The sequence below is a fragment of the Lissotriton helveticus genome, chromosome 12, assembly GCF_964261635.1.
Source record: "Lissotriton helveticus chromosome 12, aLisHel1.1, whole genome shotgun sequence".
NCBI lineage: Eukaryota > Metazoa > Chordata > Amphibia > Caudata > Salamandridae > Lissotriton > Lissotriton helveticus.
Genome location: NC_136073.1, coordinates 547,370,668 through 547,395,802, shown reverse-complemented (window position 1 = coordinate 547,395,802; position 25,135 = coordinate 547,370,668). Strand labels below are relative to the sequence as shown.

The window sequence follows — 25,135 nt, the reverse complement described above, 5'->3', positions numbered from 1 at the left end:
GCCCATGATGGTTGGAGGGCAAACCAAAGAGGTTTGGGGGCTGCAGCTGCCGGGGAGGTGGTGGCCTGACATCTGGCTGCCAGCGCTCCCTCAAGGCCTTAGGGTGCATGGTGTGACAATTGACAATGGTCATGGTGTTGTGGTCATGCTCAATACATCCGAAGCAGATGAGGTGTGAGTCCGTCACTAACATCTGTCGGTAATAGCTACCACAGAGCTTGAAACCAGCCTTATTCGTGGACCTCCCTGTCACACCAGGAGACAATGTCTCAAAACTCTCCGACAAAAGGGTAAAAAAAGGTCAGTCAAAAAGTGACTGGGGTAGCTCTTTTCCAGATCTGCTCTGACTGATATGGAAAGAAATTAACTGACGTCAGTACGCTGGTGTGAGGTCAAGACACAGCGCACATCACCAACGATGCCACATGGTGCTGACAATGCCACCTGCTGGTGCGCTGGGGTGGTGCTCACAAAAAATTTCTGGATCCAGTATGCTGCCTGGGGATAATTCTAGGTAAGGAACCTGTGGCTAGACGTCTCTATTAGATACAAATATTTTAATACAGTTGAAACAAATTAATACACTAGGTGATGCCACTTTCACACATCATTGTTTGTGCGGTGTATAGTTATAGCAGTAAAACTGTATGTCTGTGCAAATATAAGTCATTATAATTGAGAATATGACTGTAATAGAAGTGTATTACCACACCATGAATATTTCACTCTACACCACTCCACTCTATGCCCCTCCACCCTACAACATTCCACTCCATGACATTTTACGCCACTCCACTCTATGCCACTCCACGACACAACACTCTACGCCCCTCCACTCTACAACACTCAGCTCTACGTCACTCCACCCTACGCCCCTCCACTTTACAACATTCCTCTCCATGCCACTCCACTCTACAACACTCTACTCTAGGACACTCCACTAAAATGTCACTCAAGTCCACTCTAATCCACTCTAAGACACTCCACTCTACGCCACTCCACAAAACTCTACTCCAATCCATGCCACTACACTCTAGGCCACTCTACTACACTCCACACCATGTTACTCCACTCTACAATACTCCACTCCACTTTACTCCACTCTATGCCACTTAACTCAACAGCACTCCACTCTACACCACTCCACTCCAAAATACTTTATTCCACTCAACTCAAGGCCACTCCCCTCTACTCTACCCCACTCCACTCTATAACTCTACAACTCTACAATCCACTCCACTCTACAACACTCTATGCCACTTCCCTTCACTCTACGCCCTTCCACTTTATGCCCCTCCACTGTACGACACTCCACGACTCTCTGTGTCCCTCCAATCTATGACACTAAACCACTCTAAGACACTCCATTAGATGACATCCACTCTATGCCACTCTGTTCCACTCTGTTCCACTCTATCACGTTCAATTCCACTCTATGACTCTCTACACCCCTCCATACTAAGACACTTTATTCCACTCAACATACTTCTACTCTATGCCAGTCTATGAGACTCTCCCCGGCACTCCAATCCACTACACTCTAACCACTCCACTCTACTCTAAGCCACTCTACTCCAGTCCACTCTACAACGCTCAATGACACTTTACTTGACTCTATGATACTTTACTGTACTCCAATCCACTCTGTACCACTCCATGACACTCCACTCTACGATACTCCACTGCACAATACTACACTATATGACATTCCACTCCATGCCCTCCACTCTACAACACTTCATTCCACTCTACTCTTTGCTCCTTTGCTCTACACCCCATGCAACTCCACACCACTCTACAATAATTTACTCCACTCTATTCTACATCATTGCACACTAAGACACTCCACTCTACAACACTCTACTCCACAACACTCTACTCCATGCCAGGGCACTACACACCCTTCCACTTTATGCCACTCCACTTTAAGCCACTCTACGCAACTCCCTTTATGCTACTCCATGCCACTTTACTCCACTTCACGCTTCTCTACGACACACTAATCCACTCTACGCCACCGCACTCTATGAAACTCTATGCCATTTCACTCTGTGCCCCTCTGCTTTACACACCTCTACATCACTCCACACCATTCCATTCCACACCAGTCTTTTCTACTCCACGGCACTCCACTCTACAACACTCCGCTCCACGACACTCCACTCTACGACACTCCACCCTACTCTACAACACTCCACTACACTCCTCTACGCTCCATTCCGTGGACACTCCACTTAACAACACTCAACCATTGTACGCCACCCCGCCCTATGACACTCCACACTACTAACTTTTACCCATGCTGAACAGCAGCCACGCTGGTGTACAGCAATGCACAAAACATGGCAATTCCAATAGCTTGCACAGGAGAGACCTATTGGGTTTGCCATTGCTTCTTCTTCCAGCAATGTTTTGAAGCATGTGCCTGCTTTAATCCCTATTCCTACTGAAAAATCATTTGAGACTTGAGACTTGGGACTTGAGACTAATACTGAATTTGTATTTGTCTCCCAATTGTTGTATTAGTCCCTTGTATGATCGAATGAGTTTCCATAACAGAGTTTCCTGTCAGAAAGTCTAGTTTATTTGACAGGCTAGTTAAGTGTGCCTGTGATAAATGTGAGAAGACTTCTTTACTGGATGGATTATATGAGATGAAGCAGTGTTTGTTATCTTACCTTCTTGTGTGTAATTTGCTGCCCTACGATTCTGTGTATTCATTCTGGCCGCCCCCAATATGCTAGTAGTATGGCTAAAATTGAGGTATGTCTCTTTTTCCTGGCTGATAGGTGACTTTTTACCAAATATAGACTACATATTTATTCCATAATAATTAAGGCCCTCAGTTTTTCGTTTTTACTGAATTTTATAGATAAACACAGACAGAAACAATATGTTTGCTGTCTGTATTTATTTTTAAAAGCGCATAAATACGGAAAATTGTGCTTCATGTGGGTGACTCTCCATGCTGTCTTCCAGCTTTCCAGGACAACAGTTGAACAGATAGACAGCATGGGAATTTAAAAACAGGTGGAATTTTCCATAAATACCTGCATATGTTAACATATATTTGCATTATAATGGTTTTAACTACCAGTGGGTGTAATGTTTCACTATATTTAGCTGCTAAATGTACTAAAAAGCAACCGGCAATAAAGTATGGTTAGAGGGACAGGCACAGTCTCCCAAAATCTCACGTACGAAGCACCTGGTAAAGGGATCCTCCTCTTCTTTCTTTGGGTGCCATTTCGTTCCAGTAAGCCTACTGTAATTACAATTTGAATGTGTTTTTAACTTTCACAGCTTTAAAAATAAAAGAAAATCACTCCATTACGTGCACTGCGCACCTTACAATCCGGCAGTAGCGGATTCTTCCGTTTGTGTGGAGGGAAACACGACGCGAAACCGGAAGTGTGGGCGGACTCCATTTCGGGTTTTGCGGTTAGCAGTCTAGCTACTGATACTGCATAAATTAGGATGCTGGCCCCGACGCGCAGCGGACGCGCCAAAGGCAAGCCCGTTTGCACCCGTCCGCACCTGGCCCAGGCCTAGGGCCAAAAACCCTAGTCGCCCGTCCAGAGCCTGCCCAGAGCCTATCTCTACTCTGGATTTCAGTATCATGGCACAACCTGTTAGACTCAAATATATCTCTGAACAATTAATGGCTATTCGTACACCCTTCAGTCCAAATTGTTTCAGAGCACATTCTACAGAAAACCACAAATTTTGTGCCAACTGTGGGTACCGCTCTCTGTCCAATCTTGAATTTAAGACGGAAAAGCCAATACCCAGCCCTAACACATCACCTTCCCAAGACAAACCTTTCCTCTTCATCAGTATAAATTGCCGCTCCTTACCCAAACATAAATCAGATATCTTTGATTCATTATCTAATGACAAACCGGATGCGATTTTTCTCACCAAGACATGGCTCCATGATAGCGCAGGTCCAGATATTGCTACAGCATTACCGGAAAATTATGCCATTGTGAGAAAAGATCGTAATTTAAAAACCGGTGGTGGAATTGCAATTATCTTTATGAAAGACTTCAAATGTGTTTTTGATGATCTCCCCCTCCCAAATTGTGAGGCCGCTCTCCTTAAGTTGTCTTGCTCCCCCAAATTCACCTTTTCTGGTGCACTCATCTATCGCCCACCATCCCTTTCTTTAGCTTGGATCTCAAATCTCACAAATATCATCGCTTCCTTTAGTTACGAAAACAGACAATTTTTCACTTTTAGGTGATTTTAATCTCCACCTTGTAAATAAAGCCTGTAAAAACAGCTTAAATCTTATTTCTGATCTGGCTGCGTTGAATATTCCCTTACTAAATTCGGGTCCTACTCATGCAGCTGGGCATTTTCTCGACCCCATTTTTTCCAACCTTACAGGGCTCTTCTGCTCTCAGGCCCTCCCAATAAGTTGGTCCGATCATTTCCTTATTAAATTTTACCTAACACTTCCACCACACTTTTCATTTTTTTCCAGTCCATCAGTCTCACAATGTAGAAATTGGAAAAAGCTTGATATTACCTCCTTAAATAGGGTTCTGGACTTTAATATACCTTGTTCCTCGCAACAAGTAAACCAGCTATCAGTCTCAGTGCAAAACTGAATAGCGGATGCCATTAATACATGTCTACCCCTCACTAGCAAATAAATGCACAACCATCGACCACCTGCTCCATGGTTCAACGAATCACTGAAAAGTGAAAAAACTAACTGTAAATCATTGGAGAGAAAATGGAGAAAGAACTACACTTCCTTATCTAAGTCTATCTATAAAAATGCTTTTAAAAACGACCATAAACTCTGCAAATTAGCTCGTGCATAATATGTTTCCACTACCATTGTAAGTGCCGATAATTGCTCCAAGACACTTTTCAACACTGTCAAGGAACTTGCTGGTTCCAAAACTCAAGCACAACCTCCTGCACTAACCAAGCCCAAATGTGATGCCCTGGCCTCGTTTTTTGTTCAAAAAGTGGATACAATATATCAAGACATTGTACTGAAACAGGCAAAAAATCCCCCCGCAGTTCCCTCGCCTCAACTCCCTCTCGATAACACAAACCCTCTCCTCAATCAAGCAGAAACACCGGCTTTCTTCGGCCCTTCTCTAAAAACCTGGCCTCTACTTACTAAAGAAAGCCTAACAAAACTCCTAAATAATATTAAATCTGGATCACCAAATGATCCTTTACCTGTTTCAATACTAAAGCAATTGAGTTCCCCCTCACTTTCTGTGAAAGCAGATCTCCTCAACACATCACTGCAAGACGCTATCATTCCACCAACATGGAAGCATGCTATGATCCATTCTCTTCTTAAAAAAGCTAATACTGACCCTGATATGTCCAGCAATTACCGCCCTATATCTCTACTTCCCGTCTTCTCAAAGATTCTTGAAAGACATATTCACTCGCATCTTTCGCAGTATGTATCAATACATGGACTTCTTCACCCATCCCAATCAGGCTTCAAAGCTGGATTTTCCACCGAAACCACCTTACTTGGGGTCACTGAAAACATACGTCATAACCTGGACAATGGGGACACCTTTGCGCTTATTCTACTTGATCTAAGCGCCGCTTTTGATACGATGTCCCATACTCTACTGATAAACACATTAAGATCATAGGGCACTGACGGACTTGTTTTAAGTTGGCTTACTGCCTTCCTTTCAAATCGTACTTTTCAAGTCTTTTCACAAATAGCCTGCTCTGAAATCCACTCTTTTGCCCATGGGGTGCCACAGGGATCCATCCTCAGCCCTCTGCTGTTCAACCTGTATGTAAGACCACTGGCCGAGGTAGCAGAAAACTCTGGTTTGTCCCTTTTCTCTTACGCCGATGATTCTCAAATCATTTTCTCCCTTTCCTTACACAACACTAACACTCCTTCTATCCTTAAAATCGGTTTGAACAACATAGCATCTTGGATGCAGCAACATTTCCTCATGGAGAAAAAACGGAGATATTGGTGTTAGGAAAAAACAAAGATCTCTGGAACCCCCTGCATTGGCCATGTGAAATGGGTGATCTTCCGTCCCCCTCCCCCTAAGTTCGAAATCTGGGCATCATGATTGATGACTAACTCAGCATGCCTCCCCAAACAGTCAAAGTCGCAGCGACTTGTTTCACCATTCTTAAATGGTTAAGGAAAATCTGTTGGATGCTTCCATAATCCACTAAGAAAACCGTAATCAATGTGTTAATTACATCTAGGCTTGATTCCTGCACAGACTATCAATGAAAATACTACATTGAAAAACATTAGGAGTAAATTTGCTGCTTGAGAGCACTGAAGCCTAAATACTACAAGTGTGGACTTCTCACATTGTCCCCGAGCACTTGCCCATCATGGCCAATCAGTTCCACTTCTTCCAGCTGCCCACTAGTGACAATGTCACACAGTGGCCATCAGGGCATTCTCTATTTTCTGCCTGTGCTAGTGCTTAATGCGGCCCACTATTCTTAGTGCTGGCTTCTCAAACTACACAATAGTGCCAGCTCTTTTACTGCCCCAGTCATCGATGTAAGATTCACACAATGCCTTTCAGTGTCCACTTTTTTCAGAGTTGGATTTTGTGACCGAAATGAAATATGCAGTAATTGTTTTCAATGTAAACGATATTTATCAGAGTCCATCGATAATAATAAATATGGGAGTCTCCTGTGGTTCATCGACAAATTCGTAATATCCTTTGAAGGTAAGTTTGTGTATTAATCAAGACCGTGCACTGTTTGGGCAGAATATTAATTTACACCTGATTTTACATGTATATGTTAATATGATACCGAAACTGAAACTATTTTGTTATAACCTATTAAAGTGTGTTTTCCTGGCTTATTCTAACTATGCCGCAGTTAAACCTCAAAGCTATCTTGTTTGCAAAATGGATGCTACATCATATTAATACTTTGTTTATATTTTTACTGCACACAGTCCAATAAGAAGTGGATTTATTTCTCAGTGACACTGTTCTCTTAGAAAGCAATCTAGCACAGGCTCAATATTGTAATGTTTTCAAGTATCTTCCGCTTCCTAACTATATTACATTCATTCACAAGGGTTCACTGTTGTTTATGTAATTTGTTTATTCTGATACCTACTGATGACTTTAGGTCAGAAGGGCTGAATCAATGTTCATGTAGTAGGTTAGAGCTTAGGTGGTAGGGCTGTATGATGATTTTAAAATCTGTTTTCTGATTTCTGAAAAATATATTTCTTTGCTCACACCACAATGACATTGCAGATGTCATACTCCTCTACGGAGAAATTTCCTATATAAGCCCTCAAATGTGTGGGTGAGCCAGATCTTTATAATTTCTTACATATTTTCTTGCATATTTGGGACTTAGCATTTCTCTGATTTTGTCACTAACATCTATAATTCTGAATTGAAGGCGTTTATGGCAACAAAATTCTATGTTACTCACAAAATCTGCCTTACATTACCCTTTTCCGAGCCTTTCATATTATGTTATGAACCTGCGTGGTTTTTCTAAATTCCGCTGTAGAGCTCACACCATCCCCGATCATCCCAAACTGTTGGGCATGCTTTAGAGGTGTAAAATTCAAGGGGTACAGCGCGCCCACACCTTCCCTTCTTTCTTTTCTTCATAAAGGGGCAATTTGAAATCTAGGGTCATCTTCCTAATAAAAAGTCATGAAATCAGAACGGAAAAGTTATAATCTTAGGTTCTCCTTTCGATAAGTTCTCCCAATGAAAAGAAATAAAAAAAATGTCAAAAAAGAGAACAGTCTCTCTGGTCTTTTCCTTGGTGTTTCAACTTCCAGTCTATAGTGACTTTTCCTGGGTATTCCTTAGACTGAATCCTCAAAGTAGGAGGTGCACCAGTAATGCAGTCAGGATTCCAGCATCTGTCGGGGAGCTAAAGGAAACCGTTTAAATTGGGAAGAGATTATAAAAAGGGTGTCTCGCATGCTGCCTTGTGGGCAGTCCTGTCACACGATTGGTAGAAGGTTCCCAGCTGTCTGGTTTTTATCTTTTGGATTGGCGGTGGCTCCGCCAAGTCTCAAATGGGAAGCTGTTTCCTCTTTTGCCATTGGTGTTCTGCCATTTCTGCCGAAGTCAAGCTTAAGCACTGTCGCCAAGCAGTCCAAAGCACCAGGAAAGAAAAAGATATCCCACATCTGTTACAGGTTCGGGGTATCAGAAATGTTGTGTCTACTAAGTAACAGTCAGTTGTTATGTTTTATTATGAAGGGATTTCGAAGGGTTGTGCCAAAACTTACTTAAATGTGGGAGCATAGGTAGGCGACTTCCTCCCCTACCATTATTGCTCACCATGCCTACCATGAAGGTAGTCCTATAAATCAACCATGAATTATGTCCTAGCAGAATGGGTGACCCAAAGTGCCTAACATGAACCCAGCTGTGATATATGAAGGGTCTTCTATCAAGGGTATTGTACTTCTGTTACAGCTCCTCATGAATCCTACAGGCTCCTCAAAATGCATACGAGTACCAACTCACACTGCTCCATACTGCCAATGCCTCGCACAGCCCAACAGCGCCTTTACACTGCATACCATTACCTAAACCTCGATTTGCTCTTATGTATGCATCAAACCAATACTGGAGATTGACAGGGAGTTTAGATACCATGACCAATAAGTCTGTAATTTCTATTAAGCTGATGACAGTGATTACTCGTTACACAAACGCTTACCCATATTAGAGCTCAATATCTCTTTTCTTAATTCTCTCTCCTTTATGTTTCATTATCGATCTCACTTACACTCTCCAAATACCTCTCTTTCCTATCAATCTATACCAGGGTTCTCCAAAGTCGGTCCTGAATGGCCAGATCCATGCCAGATTTTTAAGATAACTACATTTATCTAAATGAGGATATGCTAACAATCTGGCAAGGATCCAGCCCTCCAGGACCGACTTTGGAGAGCCCTGTCTATATCATGAATTTCACTCCCTCGTCTGCTCTCTCTGTAGTCTATCAATCCATTGCACTCTCTCCCCATAACACCTCCTTTTTCCTCTGCCTTTTTACTCGATCCAACTCCTTTCAGAGGACTCTCACCCCTTTCACAAATTGAGACGTAATGCCACTACAATCCTGGTGGTGCTGCAACTTCCCACAAATTGGTAATGAGGCAGAGCCAAACAAAAGATAAATAACTAAGAGTGTTTTATTGATTAGTACCTGTAACATTTACTATTGTCTCCTTACAGAGGAAGTATATATAATGAATAGAAAATATGCTTATAACGATACAAAACAAATGTGTATTAATAAAACAAGTAGCATACATACCGCAGTCATCTGTGCAATGTCCCAAAGTAAGTATTATGCTAAATTTGTCTCCGGTACTCATACTTTCATGAAGTAATAATTTCATGAGACTTGATACAATGTGATATTTTGATAAAACAATACCAACTGCAGCTGAAAGAAATGGAGTGGGTTAGTATGGTTAATGAATTGATAAACAAATGCTCCATCATGTTTAAGTCAATGAAATGTTCAAGCAGATATAATGAAGGGTCCATTAGGTTCACTTCTGCGCAATATTGAAGACTTAGCAGAGTGCTTGGGTTATTTACCGGTAATTTTGATTACCCTGATTCTTCGTTCCTTTTTCAGGCTATTACTGCTAGAGGTGCCTCCTCTTGGCTAAACGTGTCCTTGTTGACAAATAGCTATACTTACTATGGAATCGTACAAAAAAAACGATTAAAAACCACAGTCAGAGGGGATGTCATTTTAATTTTTCTGTCATCCTTTTCCCAATCAATCACATTTATTGTTTCAGCTTTCAGCTTTACAACAGTTAAACAATGTATTAATCCATCACTACAAAATGCAAAGGACCATAAAACCTAAAAGATGCAATCAAAATGTAAGTTGTAGACCTAAGGCTCTTTCACAATAGTAATTATAGGATCAACAACTACAAATCAGCTCCCTGCAAGCGGTACATGCGTATGAAAGCATAGCTATGCTGCATTTGCTGCCTGTTTAGTAGGACTTTCCCAAGAATTTTATCTGCTCCATCCAGGAAGGAAATTGGGCGGTAGGTTGAGGGGCTGCCACAATCGCCCTTCTTAAATAAATAAATAAATGATACTAAGATGTTGATTGCAGAACTATCCTTATAATAATCATCCCCCGCTAACTGCATCAGAGGGGCCATTGGGCTCAGCACTATAAAAAGTACTGAAGTGCTTTACCCAGGAAACTGGGCAAATACGGTACTCTAATGTGTTTACAACCCCCTTCTACACGCATGTGACAAGTTCCCAGAACCTCTTAGTATTTTATCGAGTGAGGTCTCTCTCTGTTCTAGCCAGAGAACACTTTTTGGTGAATCAATTTCTCAGAGTTTGGGAGGCATTTATACTCTCGCCTACTTCTTTGAAAAAAAGTCTCACTCTGTGGGTTATAATGACGTTGTATCAGAGCTTGAGAAACAACTCTCTTAGCAGGAAAGCATTTGGTGGCAAACCAGCTATTTGGTCTTTTACCAGTACAGCCTACAACCTTAACTCTGGTCGGTTTTGACTACAAAGACTTTAGTTCTTGATTTTGTATGCCAGTAAGATGTTATCACTATTGTTGGCTGGGGTGTTCAAAATTATTGATCCATATTTTGTCATTAAACCATCGAAGATGGAGGGTTCATGCTGGTATTATTCTTTGTTTCACCTTAAACTCTTCCTAGTATTAGCTGGAACAATATCATGGCAGTAACTCACCTTACTATGGTTAACAGCGAAGACACACCACATGAGGTTCTACTTTCTATATAAAACCACAGGGTCGTGGTTGCTCTCAACTCTTCTGATCACAACCAAATCGTGTACGCATTCCCAACATTCCATATTAGTAATAATGTAAACTATTAATGATGATCTTCTACCATTATCATACTTTGTTTTGGCAGTGCAATCAGAAGCTGTACAACAACTGATCAAGCGCAGCTGGTGATTAATCAAGAATTCAGAAAATACTTCACTCTTCTTGGTTGATTTAAGAAGACTCATGGTTGCTTCAGGGACGTTTAAACAATAATCTTCTATCAAAACCTCCCTATTGATGAGGAGATGAGATGGTTGAGTGTTGAAATCACCACAGATCAATATCAGGTGTTTACGCTTTTACCTTCCTCAGATAACTGTCCGCTGGCGATTTCCTCCCTGATCAGTTCAGTGCATGCAACAAAGTTCCCCGAAACAGTCTGAACCTTGAGCGACCAGCCAGGTGGGATTTAAACATTCACAATATCAATCACATCAACTTCTAGGACAATGGTACAAACCCTCACAAGTAAAACATTAGGGGTTAAGTACGCTGCCCAGGTTGCTCTAGCTTACATTTTAATTTGAAAGACACCCTGATGAACGTTCCTTTCTTGAGCGATTAGCCTGTAAGCTTACTTCCAAAAACCCATTCAGATTAGATCCTTTGGTGCCCAAGTTTCCTGGAAACGGCATACAGAATGTTGTCATCCTCTTTTCGTATTCAGCCCAGGTTGTACCTAGCATGTTCTGCTGTCCTACTTCTGAAGTATAGGCTCATTCTCAAGTTTGGCACTGCTAAGTGAGGATTCACAAAAGACTAGGCTCATGGCCTGGAAAGTTTACATTTCTTGTATCTCTTTAGAAGGGCCTTTCGCATTCTTTGTGCAATATTATGTGCACATTTCAGTCTACATTTCAGTTTCTGTCACAAGTACACTCATATGAAGCGATCCACAAATGAATCTATAAATGTCATGCAATTTGGAGAGGTGGGCAGTAGATGCTCAGCGCTTTCAATTTTTAAAAAAAATCAGGCTGTGCATCATACTACTTGAATTTGATACTATTCAACAACCTTACATTTACTGCAAAAACTCAATTTAAAGAGAAGTCATGCCAAAGGCAAATTTAAAATTCTGTGTCTTGTGCGTAGATGCATCTATGCATCCTCACTATCGGATCCATTTATATAACCTTGTATGATCTCTTCAGACATTGCACGTAAGTCTTTTGCAAGGCTATTTGTGGTGGACCTTTTTTCCATGTAGGCCCACAAATTTACTGGGTTAAAAGCGCAGAGTCCACATCATTCTTTAAATGAATCTTTTACTTCAGAATTTGTGGTTTCTTCCTTATTGTTTGAACCACACAATAAGTGTCAGTGCCTGTGGTGCTCTCTTACTTGCATCCTTAATCCTAGATACATCAAAGTAAATATTGGCAAGCCATAGAAGCATAAATCCAAAATATAATCCTCAAATCAGTTCAAGTCTGTCTTCCTTTATTCATGTCGCAAAGGATCCTAAGTAGCTCCATTAGTTTGTAAAATGCTTCTTGAAGTTCAGCCACTACAAAGAACACAATTTTGTGATCCCACTGATTGCATTAAAAAAGGCTGAAAGAAATTATAAATATTTGTGTCACAAATAAACCACACACATGCAACAAGTTTAATATAAAATAGCATTTCAATTATGGTGCTTGGGAAAAATAGGAACTACAGATACTTGAGTTTTCCAGGCACAAGGAGACAAGATCGCAGCATACTGACTCTGGTATATGCAACCCTGGAATGAGGCTCAGTGTCACCCATCTCCTGAAACATTTTTTAATGGACCCTGGCCTTAAAGCTGATTAAAATGCCTTAAACAAAAAATCTAGCCAAGCTAGCCTATGTTTTGGCTTTTGTGGGCGGCAAGTGCCCTCTGCGATGGAGTTATTTGAATTGACCGGTCCAGCCATCCACCAGTTGGTTTCTATTCTGCTGCTCAAATAAATTCTTGGCACTCTGCAAGATAGATGGGCCACATTGCCAAAAGGAGACAGCAAAGATGAGTGAGGCATGCTATCAGGCTGTCATAAAGGCAGTGAGCTTCTCCGGCTCATCCCCTGACCCGCAGCTTGCATTAACTATGGAGCTCTTCAGGAAGACACATCTTGATGGACTTTCTCTTTGGAGTCGCACAGAGTGGGTCTTTGGCAGTGGCATTGTTGGGAGGTATAAATGTAGCTTGGCCTAGCGCTGTAATTCCTATCGCTCAAGATGACGCCTGCCAGTCTCTGTGCTCAAAACATCAAGAAGACGTCCCAGATGCAGAGGGAGTGCTCACAGCTCTTATGATTAGCCAGGCAGATGAACTCGAGTGTGTTAGATAATCAAGGCGGAACGTGCCACAGGAGATGATATTTGGATTATCTTTATAAGCCCAAGGTAATCAGGTAATGGTGCTGCAAAGTAAAGGTGCGCCCCCTCAAACAATTACTGAATCTACGTCTGACATCCTGGTAATCTAGAGAAATTGTTATCTTTAGTAGCTGCTCATCCAGATTCAGCAAATTGTATCCTTCCCTCGCTAGCAGAAATTACCTCATGCGCAGGAACAATGTCCAACTTAGCCAACAACTACATTTTTTTAAACTTGGCCTATAACCGAAGTAGTAATGATAATTTAGTGGCGACAACATTCAATATGAAATCCCAAATAAATTATCAGGAAAAAACCCGGAGGGTAAAGAACTAAGGGGAGATTCTAGAGTCAAAGAAATCCCAAAAGGGTTTCTTCTCCATGTCTGATGTATCAAAGTGATTCAAATTAAGGAACAGAGACTGATTCTGAATCAGAGTTGGAGGGTGCAAGTTCTGAAAAAATAGGAGCTCGACTTTTTGCTGACAGAACAAAGAAGAGGCTGCAGTGAGATCATACACTGAATCAACTGATTCGGACTTCTGAATGACCTATTCTCCACTTATCTGCAGATGCTAATCAAAAATACAATAGTGATCCTTGACATAAAAAACAGCCAAGTGTAGAAGGACCCGCCAAACAACGAAATCTGACTTCTATCTATGAATTACCTTCTGCCATCTGGAATGAATATATAAAAGATTACACTGCTATGAAGGTTGCAAATTAAAAAACCTAAAATGACTGAATTTTCCAAGCAAGTATATTCATTAATGAATAAGTTACTTACCTTTGGTAATGGTGTATCTGGTAGAGACACAGTCTGGCCCCAGATTCCTTAACTTAGAATATCGTCCAGGCGCAAGTCTAGATACAGAGATTTATCAGCAGTACCGCTGCGCGCCGGGGGATGGTGTCGCACGGCTCTGCTCTGACGTCCTCCACGGATGTGACGTCTGTGGAGCCATACAAGTCCCTCCCGCTGCGCTGATGTCAGTTTTCTACTGTGAAACTTTTCCGTGCCACAACGCGGATCCACTGTGTGGGAACAGTGTGCCAAAAAAGGGTTAAACATTGTTTAAGACAACACTGACAATAAATAATAAAATGAAGAGAAACATCACTCTACATTGTAGAGAAAATCACTACATAAGGTTAGTGACTGAAGGGCGAGAGCAGAGTACTAGCCTCATAGAAATAGTCTTGCATAAACAAAGAACGATACCCTCCAGAAAGCAAAACAGCAAATGAATGTTACAGAAAACGACAAGCAGTCTGCCACCACTTGAATATCATGGGAATCAATAACAAGACTTTAGCAACATGAAGTTATGGCAAGTGACACCATTTCTGCAAAAACAGAGAATGTGCAACCACACACACTAAACATGATCAATTGACTGTATCAGAGTCAAATAGACCCCAAACCAATGGATAAAGGGGAAGAGGAAAGGGAGAAGGACATGACCAACCTCCAGACTGTAAAAGAAACCAGGGTGCCAGAGCGTGCATGTATATGTGAGCTCACCACCTATTTGCGAGAATTGGTGGAGAAGCAACAGGTAAAACAGAAGAAGATATCCTGACCTGGACAAGATCAGAAAAGACTAGTGGGTAAGAACCCAGCCTGAAAAGGTCCTCGCAGAGCGGGGAGGATAGGCGGGTGCTAAGGAATCTGTGGCTACAATGCTTGGGAAGTGCATATGAAAAGTGAGGCCCAAGACAATGAACAGCGCGTCTGGCATGGAACCAACTGCCGACAGGGAAGAAACCAGACAGGATCTGAGACCTGAGGGAAGACAAAAGACAGAAGCAATTACTAGCACCAAAGAGTAGACTGCCTGTAAACGTGCCCAGTGTGTGGTAATATACCGTGCTAGAACTGGATTAGGAAAATAAACTGTCTCTGAAGTGGAACAGAACAACAAGTCACAAGAGACAGACACTGGCTTGTGGTGAGACGGCCAACATAGGCAAAATGCCGGAAACACAGTGAAATGCTAGAAAAGACAGCAAAGGCAAGAAAAGGAGTATACATGAACACGCTAGGGCGAACCTGACGTGGTGCACTCCCAACAATATTCCGGAGGGGTCTGCATCCTATAGGCAGGAGGGAACTACAGAACAACCTTAAATCACGAACATTTAAACTCCGAAGAGAGCTATGCTACCCTTGTGGGCTTGTCCGGAGAAGTCCTACATCAACAGGTGGAGCGTGAAGAAGCGATAAACATATCGCTATAAGTCTATAGCATGAATTATAGTAAAACTCTCCAGATAGGAGATAGATAACAATCCTAAGAGAAGCTTGTCGGATCGTCAGTAAGGACCTGCACCATCCAGGAGAAAAATTCCTGGATCATCGTATTCACACCACCCAGGAAGACACTTCCTGTGGCAAGTTAGAAAAACAAGTTACTTACCTCCGGTAACGATATATCTGTAGGAAACATTAGTAGTGATAGATTCCTTACCTTAGAATTACTCCCAGGCGTCAGACTGGATCCGTAAAGTTTTTGTCAGCAAAATCCCTGCACGTCGGAAGGTGGCGTCGTGCGGCTCCGCGTCCGTCGTTGGCGTACACCACTTTCCGCGCCAGAAACGCAGAGCCATGCATGATACTGACCACTGGTGCCTTGAAACTAGGGCCCTGAAAGGGATGACCTTAACCCTAGAAATCAGGTTGCAGAACGGGGAGGATGGGTGGGGTGGTAAGGAATCTATCACTACTAATGTTTCTTACAGAAATATCGTTACCAAAGGTAAGTAACTTGTTCATCTGAAAGAAACACATAGTGATAGATTCCTTACGTTAAAATAGATACCCCAGCAATACCAACCCCGGTAGTGGGTCTGTGAACCAAGATCACACCAGGAAGTCTCAGAGAACAGAACGGCCAAAGAAGCTGTCTCTCCGGACTTGGCTGTCCAGGCAATAGCGCTTAGTAAAAGTGTGCAGCGAGGCCCACGTAGCTGCCTGACAGATGTCTTGCAGGGGCGCACCACATCCCAATGCTGTAGTGGCTGATGTCGCCCTGATAGAATGGGCGCGCAGACCCAACAGAGCTTCCTTTTTAGCCAGAGAATAACAGGCTTTAATAAACAAGACGACCCATCAGGAGATAGTCTGCTTGTGGACAGCCCGACCTTTCTTGGCGCCAACGTAGCCAACAAAGAGCTGGTCATCCACCCGGAGCTGTTGTGTGTGGTTCAAGTGAAATGAGAGCGCACGTTTTGGGTCCCGACGATGGAGCTTCTCTTCCTCTCTAGAAGGATGCGGAGGCGGAAAGAAGGTGGACAAAGTGATGGTCTGCCCGATGTGAAAGGTAGTGACAACCTTTGGCAGAAAGGATGGGCATGTTCTGCGCACAACCTTGTCCGGATGGACTGATAGAAAAGGAGGTTTACAAGAAAGAGCCTGGAGCTCACTCACTTTCCTGGCAGAGGAGATGGCAACCAGGAAAGAAGTCTTCAAAGGCAGTAGACGAAGAGGACAGTTGTGAAGAGGCTCAAAGGGAGCGCACATTAAATATGTAAGAACGAGATTCAAGTCCGCCTGTGGCATTACAAAAGGAATAGGAGGGAAAAGATGAGTAATGCCTTTAAGAAATCTATTTACAACAGGGGACTTGAAAAGAGAGGACTACAGGTGACTTGAAAAGAGAGGACTGATCAGGGAGCCTGAGAAGACCGAAATAGCAGAAAAATAGCCCTTGATAGTGCCCAGAGCAGAGCCCTGCTGGGCCAAAGAAAGAAGGAGCAGAAGAACTTCTGAAAGAGGTACAGAAAGGGGATCCACAGGTTTTGCTGTGCAACATGCCACAAATTTGCATGCGTATACCAACTTAATGGAGGGACACCTGGCTGCCAGAATGACATCACAGACTTCAGGAGGCAAGTCAAATGGAATCATCTGCCATCGCTCAATCTCCACGCAAAGAGGTGGAGGCTTGACAGGTTCGGGTGGAGGACCGTCCCCTTCTGCTGTGACAGAAGATCCTACCAAAGAGGCAGTCGGATCGGGGGATGGATGGTCATACTGAGTAGCTCGGGATACCACACTCTTCGAGCCCAGTCCGGAACCACATAAATGACTTGGGCCCGGTCGTGCCTGATCTTCTTCAGCACTCTGGGCAGAAGTGGTATAGACGGAAAGACGTACAACAGACCGCAACTCCACTTACGAAGAAAAGCGTCGCCTAGCGAGTGCCGCCTTGGAATTTCCAACGTGCAGAACTGCTGACATTCTGCGTTCTTTTCGGTGGCGAATCGATCTAACCAAGACTCTCCCCACTGTTGAAAGAGACATAGCGCCACATCCGAGTGAAGACACCATTCGTGATCCATCATGCACCTGCGGCTGAGTTTGTCTGCCCTTGCGTTCAGTGAACCTGCCTGGTGTTGAACCACCAGGGAAAATGCCCTGCTGTTCCAGCCATGTCCAGATGCCCATATCCTCCTGACATTTGGTCCACGACCTCACCCCGCCCTGTTTGTTGCAGTACCACATAGCGGTGGTGTTGTCCCTGAACACCTGCACTACTCTCCCCTTGACAGAGGGAAGGAATGCCTTCAGTGCAAGTTCGATCGCCCGCATCCGTCACCACTGTGTGCTCCGGTTGGGGAAGGGAGAGGGATCAGCCATCGACCCAATGCACTCAACCAAGTTCCAAAAGGCAAAAGGAGCCCGTGCAGACATGCAGGACGTGTTCAAGGACCGGAGGGCCAAGCTCATGGACACAAACATTTGCAGACCACATGTCTCCAACCATCGAGATTCCCTAGTGGGTGGAAGCATCGGAGGAGAGGACAAAGGCCGCAAAACTGAGGCTGTCTGCACAACTAGCCCTTGAGCCCTAGGGTGTATGGACAAACAGACTGGGTCATCTGGAGCCGGGCGGTGACGATGTGCAATAGTACGTTCCACCAGGTCCCCTGAGGAGGGCCTCGCCCAGGTCCATAGAAGAATGTCGACAACGACTCACCAAAAGGTAGCAAGAGCTCGACATCCGTGTTGCCCTGTTGGAGCAGATCCAACAAGGCATTGGAGGGCAGAGAGGTAGAGGGAGGCTTTAACTGTAAAATGTAATCAGCTTTGCAAACGATTGTTGCAAACGCAGCACTAGCCTCCGTCGCCATTCTAGGGAGCGACAGCAAATCATAGTTAGGGGACGGTTGCAGGCTAACACATCCACCAAAAACCAAAGGCCCTTCAGACGAATGATGTCCATGGACTTGCAATTGCTCCACATCAACATTTTCCGAAGAACGCTCAAGCAACGCTGGGGGGGTTAACCCCCAGGGACCTCATCCTCCTTTTGAAAAGGAGTAGGAAGGGACATCTCTGGCATTGAATGATGTCGAGGTGGCGCCACAGCAACATCGCGAACGTCAAAGGACGCTCTATTGACCGGCGTCGGACTGTGTCGGCTCGATATCCAAAGCGATGGGAGACTGAGGTGTGGGAGGACGTTGACACGGAGACAAGTCTCCTGCGGCAGCCATGTCAGACATCATCCCAGGGAGCCTCACCGGGGTGTCCCCTGACGCTGGAGGTGGACTGTGGCCTGTCGTTTGTATGGGAGGTCCCACTGACGTCGCTGCGACTCCAGAGCCGGAGTCAGGGTACTCGATTGGCGCCGAGGGCCAACCTGCCGCCGAGCTCTAATCTGAATCCCTACCACTTCTGTGGGGCCCGAAGGCGCGTCAGGGAGAGGGGTCGGCAAAAGATGGCCTGCAAAGCCTGGTAATAGGCTTCCATCTGGGCTCTAGTCGCCCCAGTACAAGGAAATGTTGGGAAGACAGGGTCGACTGCTGAGGGGCAATGTCTGGTAAAGACCGGGAACCACGGGTCCTGACATCACGACTATGTGAGGCCGAAGGCCTTTGTGACTTCCTCTCGTGCATACCTGACGAAGGCGAGTGACTTCCTCGGGAACGACCTCGTGACCTACCCCAAACAGGAGTCCCAGGTCAAGAAGGAGAACGACGATGCACGGACACAGGACGGACAACACTTTCATTCTACGTTCCCGCAGGGACTTTGGCTTCAGCTGCCGGCAGGCGTCGCACTCCGTAGAGTCGTGGTGCTCGCCCAAGCACCACATATAAATCACATGTGGATCCGTCGCCGACATCTGCCACGTACAGGTCTCAAACGATTTAAAGCCCGAAGGCATCAGCGCACTGGTCCCGGATGCGAAAAGGCAAAGTAAGGCCAAAAAACAAAACAAGCCAGAGGAACTGCTTCTCCTGGACCCGCGTTGTAGCACGAAAAAGAAGAAAACTGACGTCAGGTTGCCTCGTGGGACTTATATGGCACCACAGACGTCACATCCGTGGAAGAAGTCAGAGCGGAGCCATGCAACGCTGTCCCCCGGCACTCAGAGGTACTGCTGAAAAATCTCCGGATCCAGACTGACGCCTGAAGGATATTCTTAGTTAAGGAATCTGCGGCTAGATGTCTCTATCAGATAGGGAGTTTAATGGATGTGGAATAGTGTGCTAGTGCCGTGGAGTAGGCATCTTTCCATTAAGCAGCAACTTTGAGAACAAGAACAGAAATCAAATGGTGTGGCCTGGAAAATCGAAGATATGAAGAATTGTCTGTTTCGAAATAACCTAAGAGTACTGGGTATTTCAGAAGAGACTGAAGGGGATGATCTAGAGACTGTACAGTCCACATATTTCATAATGACTTTCCTATCTTGGCCAACTGGAATATGGATTGCCAGATTCAGGTTTGTTGATTTTACCTTAAAAATTGAAACTCAAAGAAATAAAAGTGGCCCGAGTTCGAGCCAATCTGATACACATAGGCAAGTTTGTTCTGCATCACATCTTATATGAAGCTGTTCTCCCTACCAATCTATTTAAAGTACAGGAATGTATATTCTTTGCTCATTCTGATTTAATTCATGCAACAGTAGAGTGACGCCAAGTGTTTATGTCAAATGATTGCTCCTCTCCAGAACTCTGGAGACCAGGCTTTTTTCAAAAACCAGCTAAGTTAAAGATTATCTCGATTAATCACATTCAATAGGGACATCAGAGAAGCTGGCAAAATAATTATTAAATATAGGGTCAAAGTAACTACTTTTTCACTGATTAAAGTATGAACAAACTGTTTATCTTAAAGATAATCTGCTTCCTGATAGCAATACTCCTGGATCAATCAGATACTGATTGCACAAGCTCTGTCATATTTTTATGCATGTACATGTGTGGATAGTTTCTGATCATAATCTTTTAGTACTTCAAATAATTTATTTTTAGTTTGGGATAAATATCCAGAAGATGGATTATTGCTAAAACTCTTGTAATGAATTGTAATTATTGTGATTATATGATTAGAATTTTAACAGACTTTCTTTGTAAAAATGAGCACTCTGCTTCAGTTGACACTGTTTAGGATGCCCTTAAAACTGCAATGCACTTCCCTACCCTTAGCTTCAGTATTCAAAGAGGAATTTGTGTGTGGGAACAGAGACTAAAAAAACTTTGGTATTCCCTTTTAACTTTAGAATTAGAAATTATTTTTCTTATCCACACTAGTACTCCTTATTAGCATGAAGAAAAGCTATATAAACAGATACTGGCAACTAGAATGTAACTTAAAAAAAACTATATGGAAAAAGGCTGCTATGACATCTCATGTGCAACAAATAAAATACTTTAAGAATAGTGAGAATATGTGTTGTATCTTGGCACTGCAAGATAAGGAGCCAGTTAATTAGAATTGTATTCAGACAGTATTCAACAAAAAGAGATCAGAATTGCCAAAATGTTATTAGGAGAGACTTACACTCAATTTACTCTAAACTCTATTCTGATGATTGAAATACTTTTTTAGAACAGACTGAAATATTCTTAAGGTCAATTAGCAAGTCTTCACTGACTGCCCTACAAAGATCTATGCTTGAGACTCCAATTTTGTTTCTCGAGCTTGGCAAAGCTAGTAAAACCCTAACTCAGGGCAAAGCGACATATCTGTATTCCATTCCCTCTGCTTTTCACAAAGTCTTTTTCATCGTTCTTGCCACGTTTTAGAATGAGACGTGGACTCTCTGTGAATCCTGGACTTCCCCAAGTTTCACTAAAGGAGTTGAACACTTACCCACCTCAATGGATAAAAAGTTGGAATTTTGTTTCCCTTTTTTATAAGACTTTATTCATATTTCAAGAAAGGCATACATTTAGTTTCATTCCAGTACAATAAGTTGGTAATGTTCAATTGCGACGGAAATTTGGCACAAAAGCGTATCAACAGATTACACAGTGGCACATGTGATTATTTTGGGTGTGACTAGAGTGGGTGACGTGTGGGGTCAATGAACATTTGCGCACAGGCAGGGTCATGCTTTGTCTTCACGCAGAGTCCCAGTGTGATTTGTATTATGAATGCGCGCTAGGGGAGGGTGATTTTGTTTCAGTGTCGTCTAATTGACGATGGTGTGTTACGAGTGGCTCCCAGATATTGTGTGGGCGACTCGCCGGGGGCATGAGTTCCCAATATGTGGTCAAATGTGCCCGACAGTGTGCGGCATCGGCCAGCTGCGCTTTTACAGATGGTGCTGGTTTGCGACCCCAGGGTATCACCACCCTACGCTTGGCCAGCAGCAATAATATTGCTACTAATCGTCGATTTGTGTCTGGGAGTTCCCTGACATATCACAATTAGCACATAGGTAAGGTCGGTGTTATAGGGCCTGATGTGATGGCACTTATTGTCTCACATACTGCATGCCAGTAGCCAGCCACCCGTGGGCACCTCCAAGCCAGGGGAATAAATGTGGCTTCTGGTGCAGAGCAGCGTAAGCATCTTGTATCATTAGCCAGGCCCATCTTATATAGAGACACTGGGGTGTGATATAGTCTATGTAGATATTTGAAGTGTATCAATCGCAATCTGTATTTGGGGGAAAGTCGCTCAGTTTTATTAAAGCAATATTGCCATTGATCCACAGGTAAACTCATGCCTGTGTCTGTCTCCCATGCCTGACGAGCCCACGCAGTATCTAGTGGGGAGGCTGCTAGTGTTGATGAATAGATTTGGGTTATGATTCTGCACAGTGATGTGGCTATATGGACACATTTAAGCGCCCTGTTGGCTGGCGGGGGTCTGGGAACACACTGTGTTTCTACAAGTCGCTCTGATTTAGTAATATAATAAAGTAGCTAATGCTGTGGTTTTGCACATAGCTGTGTTAGTAAAGGAGGGGAGATACTGTCCGTCTGGGTATAGGCCAGAGAATGTATGTATGCCCAGAGCCTTGGCTCGGCGTGCCATCCTTTATTATTTATGCTGGAGGGGAACGCCAGTGTAATGGATGGTGCATATAGCGTGTCAGAACCTGTCCATCTGCGGATGCCTTCCCACGCCCAGCGTATGCATTCTACCGTATTTATTTAATCTTTAGGTCCCTTATACTGCTGGAATAGTGCCACTGTTAGCAGCCAAGGAGATGTCTGATCCGCTTCCACCGCCAAATGTGGGTGAAACGGCGTTGGGTGTAACCAGAAATGTAGGAAACTTGCCTGAGCATAGAGCGCGTACAGCTTTAAATCTGTGGTCCCCATTTCTCCGAGTATGAAGGGCAGTGTCAGAGTTTTGTAAGCGATCCTCGGTTGTCGGCCTGCCCATGTCAACATAATCATGGCGGAATGTAGCCTTTTAAACAACTGCGCTGTGAGGGGGAGCGGGACATTGAGAAATAGGTATAGAAACTTTGGCACGACTACCATCTTAGCTATCGCAATGCACTCGGCTATTGAAAGCGGGAGCTTGTTCCATACCTGGATTCTAGTTTCGAGCAACTCCACTACGCGTCCATAATTTTCCCTCTAAAGTTCTTTCGGGTCTCTGCTTAATCATATACCCAGATATTTGGTTGGTTCAGTTGCCCATTTTAGTGGGTATTCTGTTTGGTAAGGGCGCATAACTGCAGTAAGGTGAAAGAGTATGGATTTGCTCCAGTTGATGTGCACTCCCGAGTGGCCCCCGAAACAGATGACCTCTCTCGTCATGGGTCCAGATTCTTGTGCGAAGAAGTATGCGGAGAAGTATGGCTCAATGGTTAGGTGGAGAAGTATGGCTCAATGGTTAGAGCAGGCAGACCTCGATGCAGAGCTCTGGCCAGGGACCAGAGTTCGATTCCCGCCTCGGTGGGTCTTGGGCTCATTAATTCCCCTGACCGGATATTCTCGCCTCAGTGCCTATTCTGATCATGGGTCCCACGCTGCAACTCTGGGCAATAGCTTGCTTAGTCTCCACAACGGCCCCCACAACGCGAGGGATGCCTGGTCTGCACCATGGGGGTGCCCAGGAGTGGACACTTTACAGGGAAAGCCAGGAAGGGTTTCCTTGCGGTATTCGTACAAGCGCCGGGAAACCCACTGCGGGTAGCTGTGCGCTATACAAGTACAAGAACATTTACATTTACATTTGTGAATATATAGCGTAATATCATCGGCACACATAGAAACCACTAGGCTTCTGGCCGTTAAGTCAATGCCTCGCTCTGAGTGGTGTTGGCGAAACCGAGCCACTAGTGGTTCCATTGCTATTGCAAATAATAGCAGAGAGAGTGGGCATCCTTGCCTCGTGCCCCGAGCGATCGTGATGGTCCCAGTGATTTGACCGTTTATTTTAAAGCGTGCCGATGAAAGGGTGTTTTACGGATCTTGTGAATGAAACTGGAGCCGAAACCCAAACGCCTGAGGAGCAAAATGAGGAAGGGCCAGTCTAGGGAGTAAACGCCTTGGTGGCATCTAAAAGAGGCACCATTGCTGGCAGTGAGGGATTGCTTTGATGCATTAACAAGAATACCGTGCGCAAGTTGTGTAATGTGGCTCTCCCCGGTATAAAATCAGATCGATCTAGGTGTACAATTAAGGGCATGAGTGGAAATATACGGTTTGCTAGCAGTTTTGCGTATATTTTGTCATCTATGTTGATCAGTGAAAGGGGTGATAGGAGTCACATAATTTGGGTGCCTTGTCCGGTTTGAGTATAATTGTGATTCGTGCTTTCCGGTGGGAGGGGGGTAGTTGGCGTATTGTCACTGACTCAATGTATATCTCTATGCGATGGGGAAGGGGAATGAGAATGGTCGCGTACTCTTTATAGAAGGCGGATGTTAGTCTGTTCAGGCCCGGGGCTTTCTCACCAGGGAGGCCAGCAATCACCTGTGCAATTTCTTACGTTGTAAACGGAGCAACCAGATATTCCCTGTGGCCCAGAGATAGCCATAGCAGCTCAATTGATTCAAAATACTGATGTAGAGTGTCCTGATTACTCGTCACCCCATCCACGTAAAGTTGAGAGTAGAAGGAGATCACTGTGCTTATCTCGGCGGGGGATGTAACTCTACGGCCATTATCATATAGCAGCTCAGTCACATATGAAGAGGTATGTGGTCTCCTCAGCAAACCAGCCAGTGTCCTACCAGGGCGATTTCCCTCCCAGTATTGCGGGCCTGCACCTCACAACCCAAATACTTCATCTCCCTTGCCACCTCGGTTTAGTAATCTGACATTTTGGTTCTAATCTCAGCTAAAGTAGCAGATGTGGGATTAGTGCTATATATTTGATCTAGCATTTTAATTTCCCCTTCTAGCCTCCCCAGCGTCCCTCTGATTGCCCGGAGCACCCCAGATTGCTTAGCAATGCACACGCCACGGATTACTACTTTGAAGATTTCCCATAATGTTGAGGGTCCGTTGACTGAGCAAGCATTTAGTTTGAAAAAGTCTGAGATGGCGCTGTGAAGTTCTGCTTTAATGGCTGCATCCCGAGGGGCGTGGCCAAGATGGCGGTGTGGTGGGCAGCAACTTGCGGAGCTCCTGCCCGTCGCCCACCACTTACAGCGTTTAATAGCATCCTCGTGACCCACCGGTCCCGGAACTCACTGGCGGAGTGCCCTCTTGGTCTCCCCCTGC

General features: G+C 44.2%; 1 protein-coding gene across 8 annotated transcripts in view; it reads right to left on the bottom strand.

Moving 5' to 3' along the window:
- TERB1 (telomere repeat binding bouquet formation protein 1) overlaps positions 1-25,135 on the bottom strand; it is a 1,077,176-nt gene that overhangs the window by 618,878 nt on the left and 433,163 nt on the right. For all 8 annotated transcript variants that reach the window (XM_078669239.1, XM_078669238.1, XM_078669242.1 and 5 more), the window contains one exon: positions 9,304-9,435. In XM_078669239.1, the coding sequence (XP_078525365.1) occupies positions 9,304-9,435 (132 nt within the window). The remainder of the gene's footprint in view (positions 1-9,303; positions 9,436-25,135) is intronic.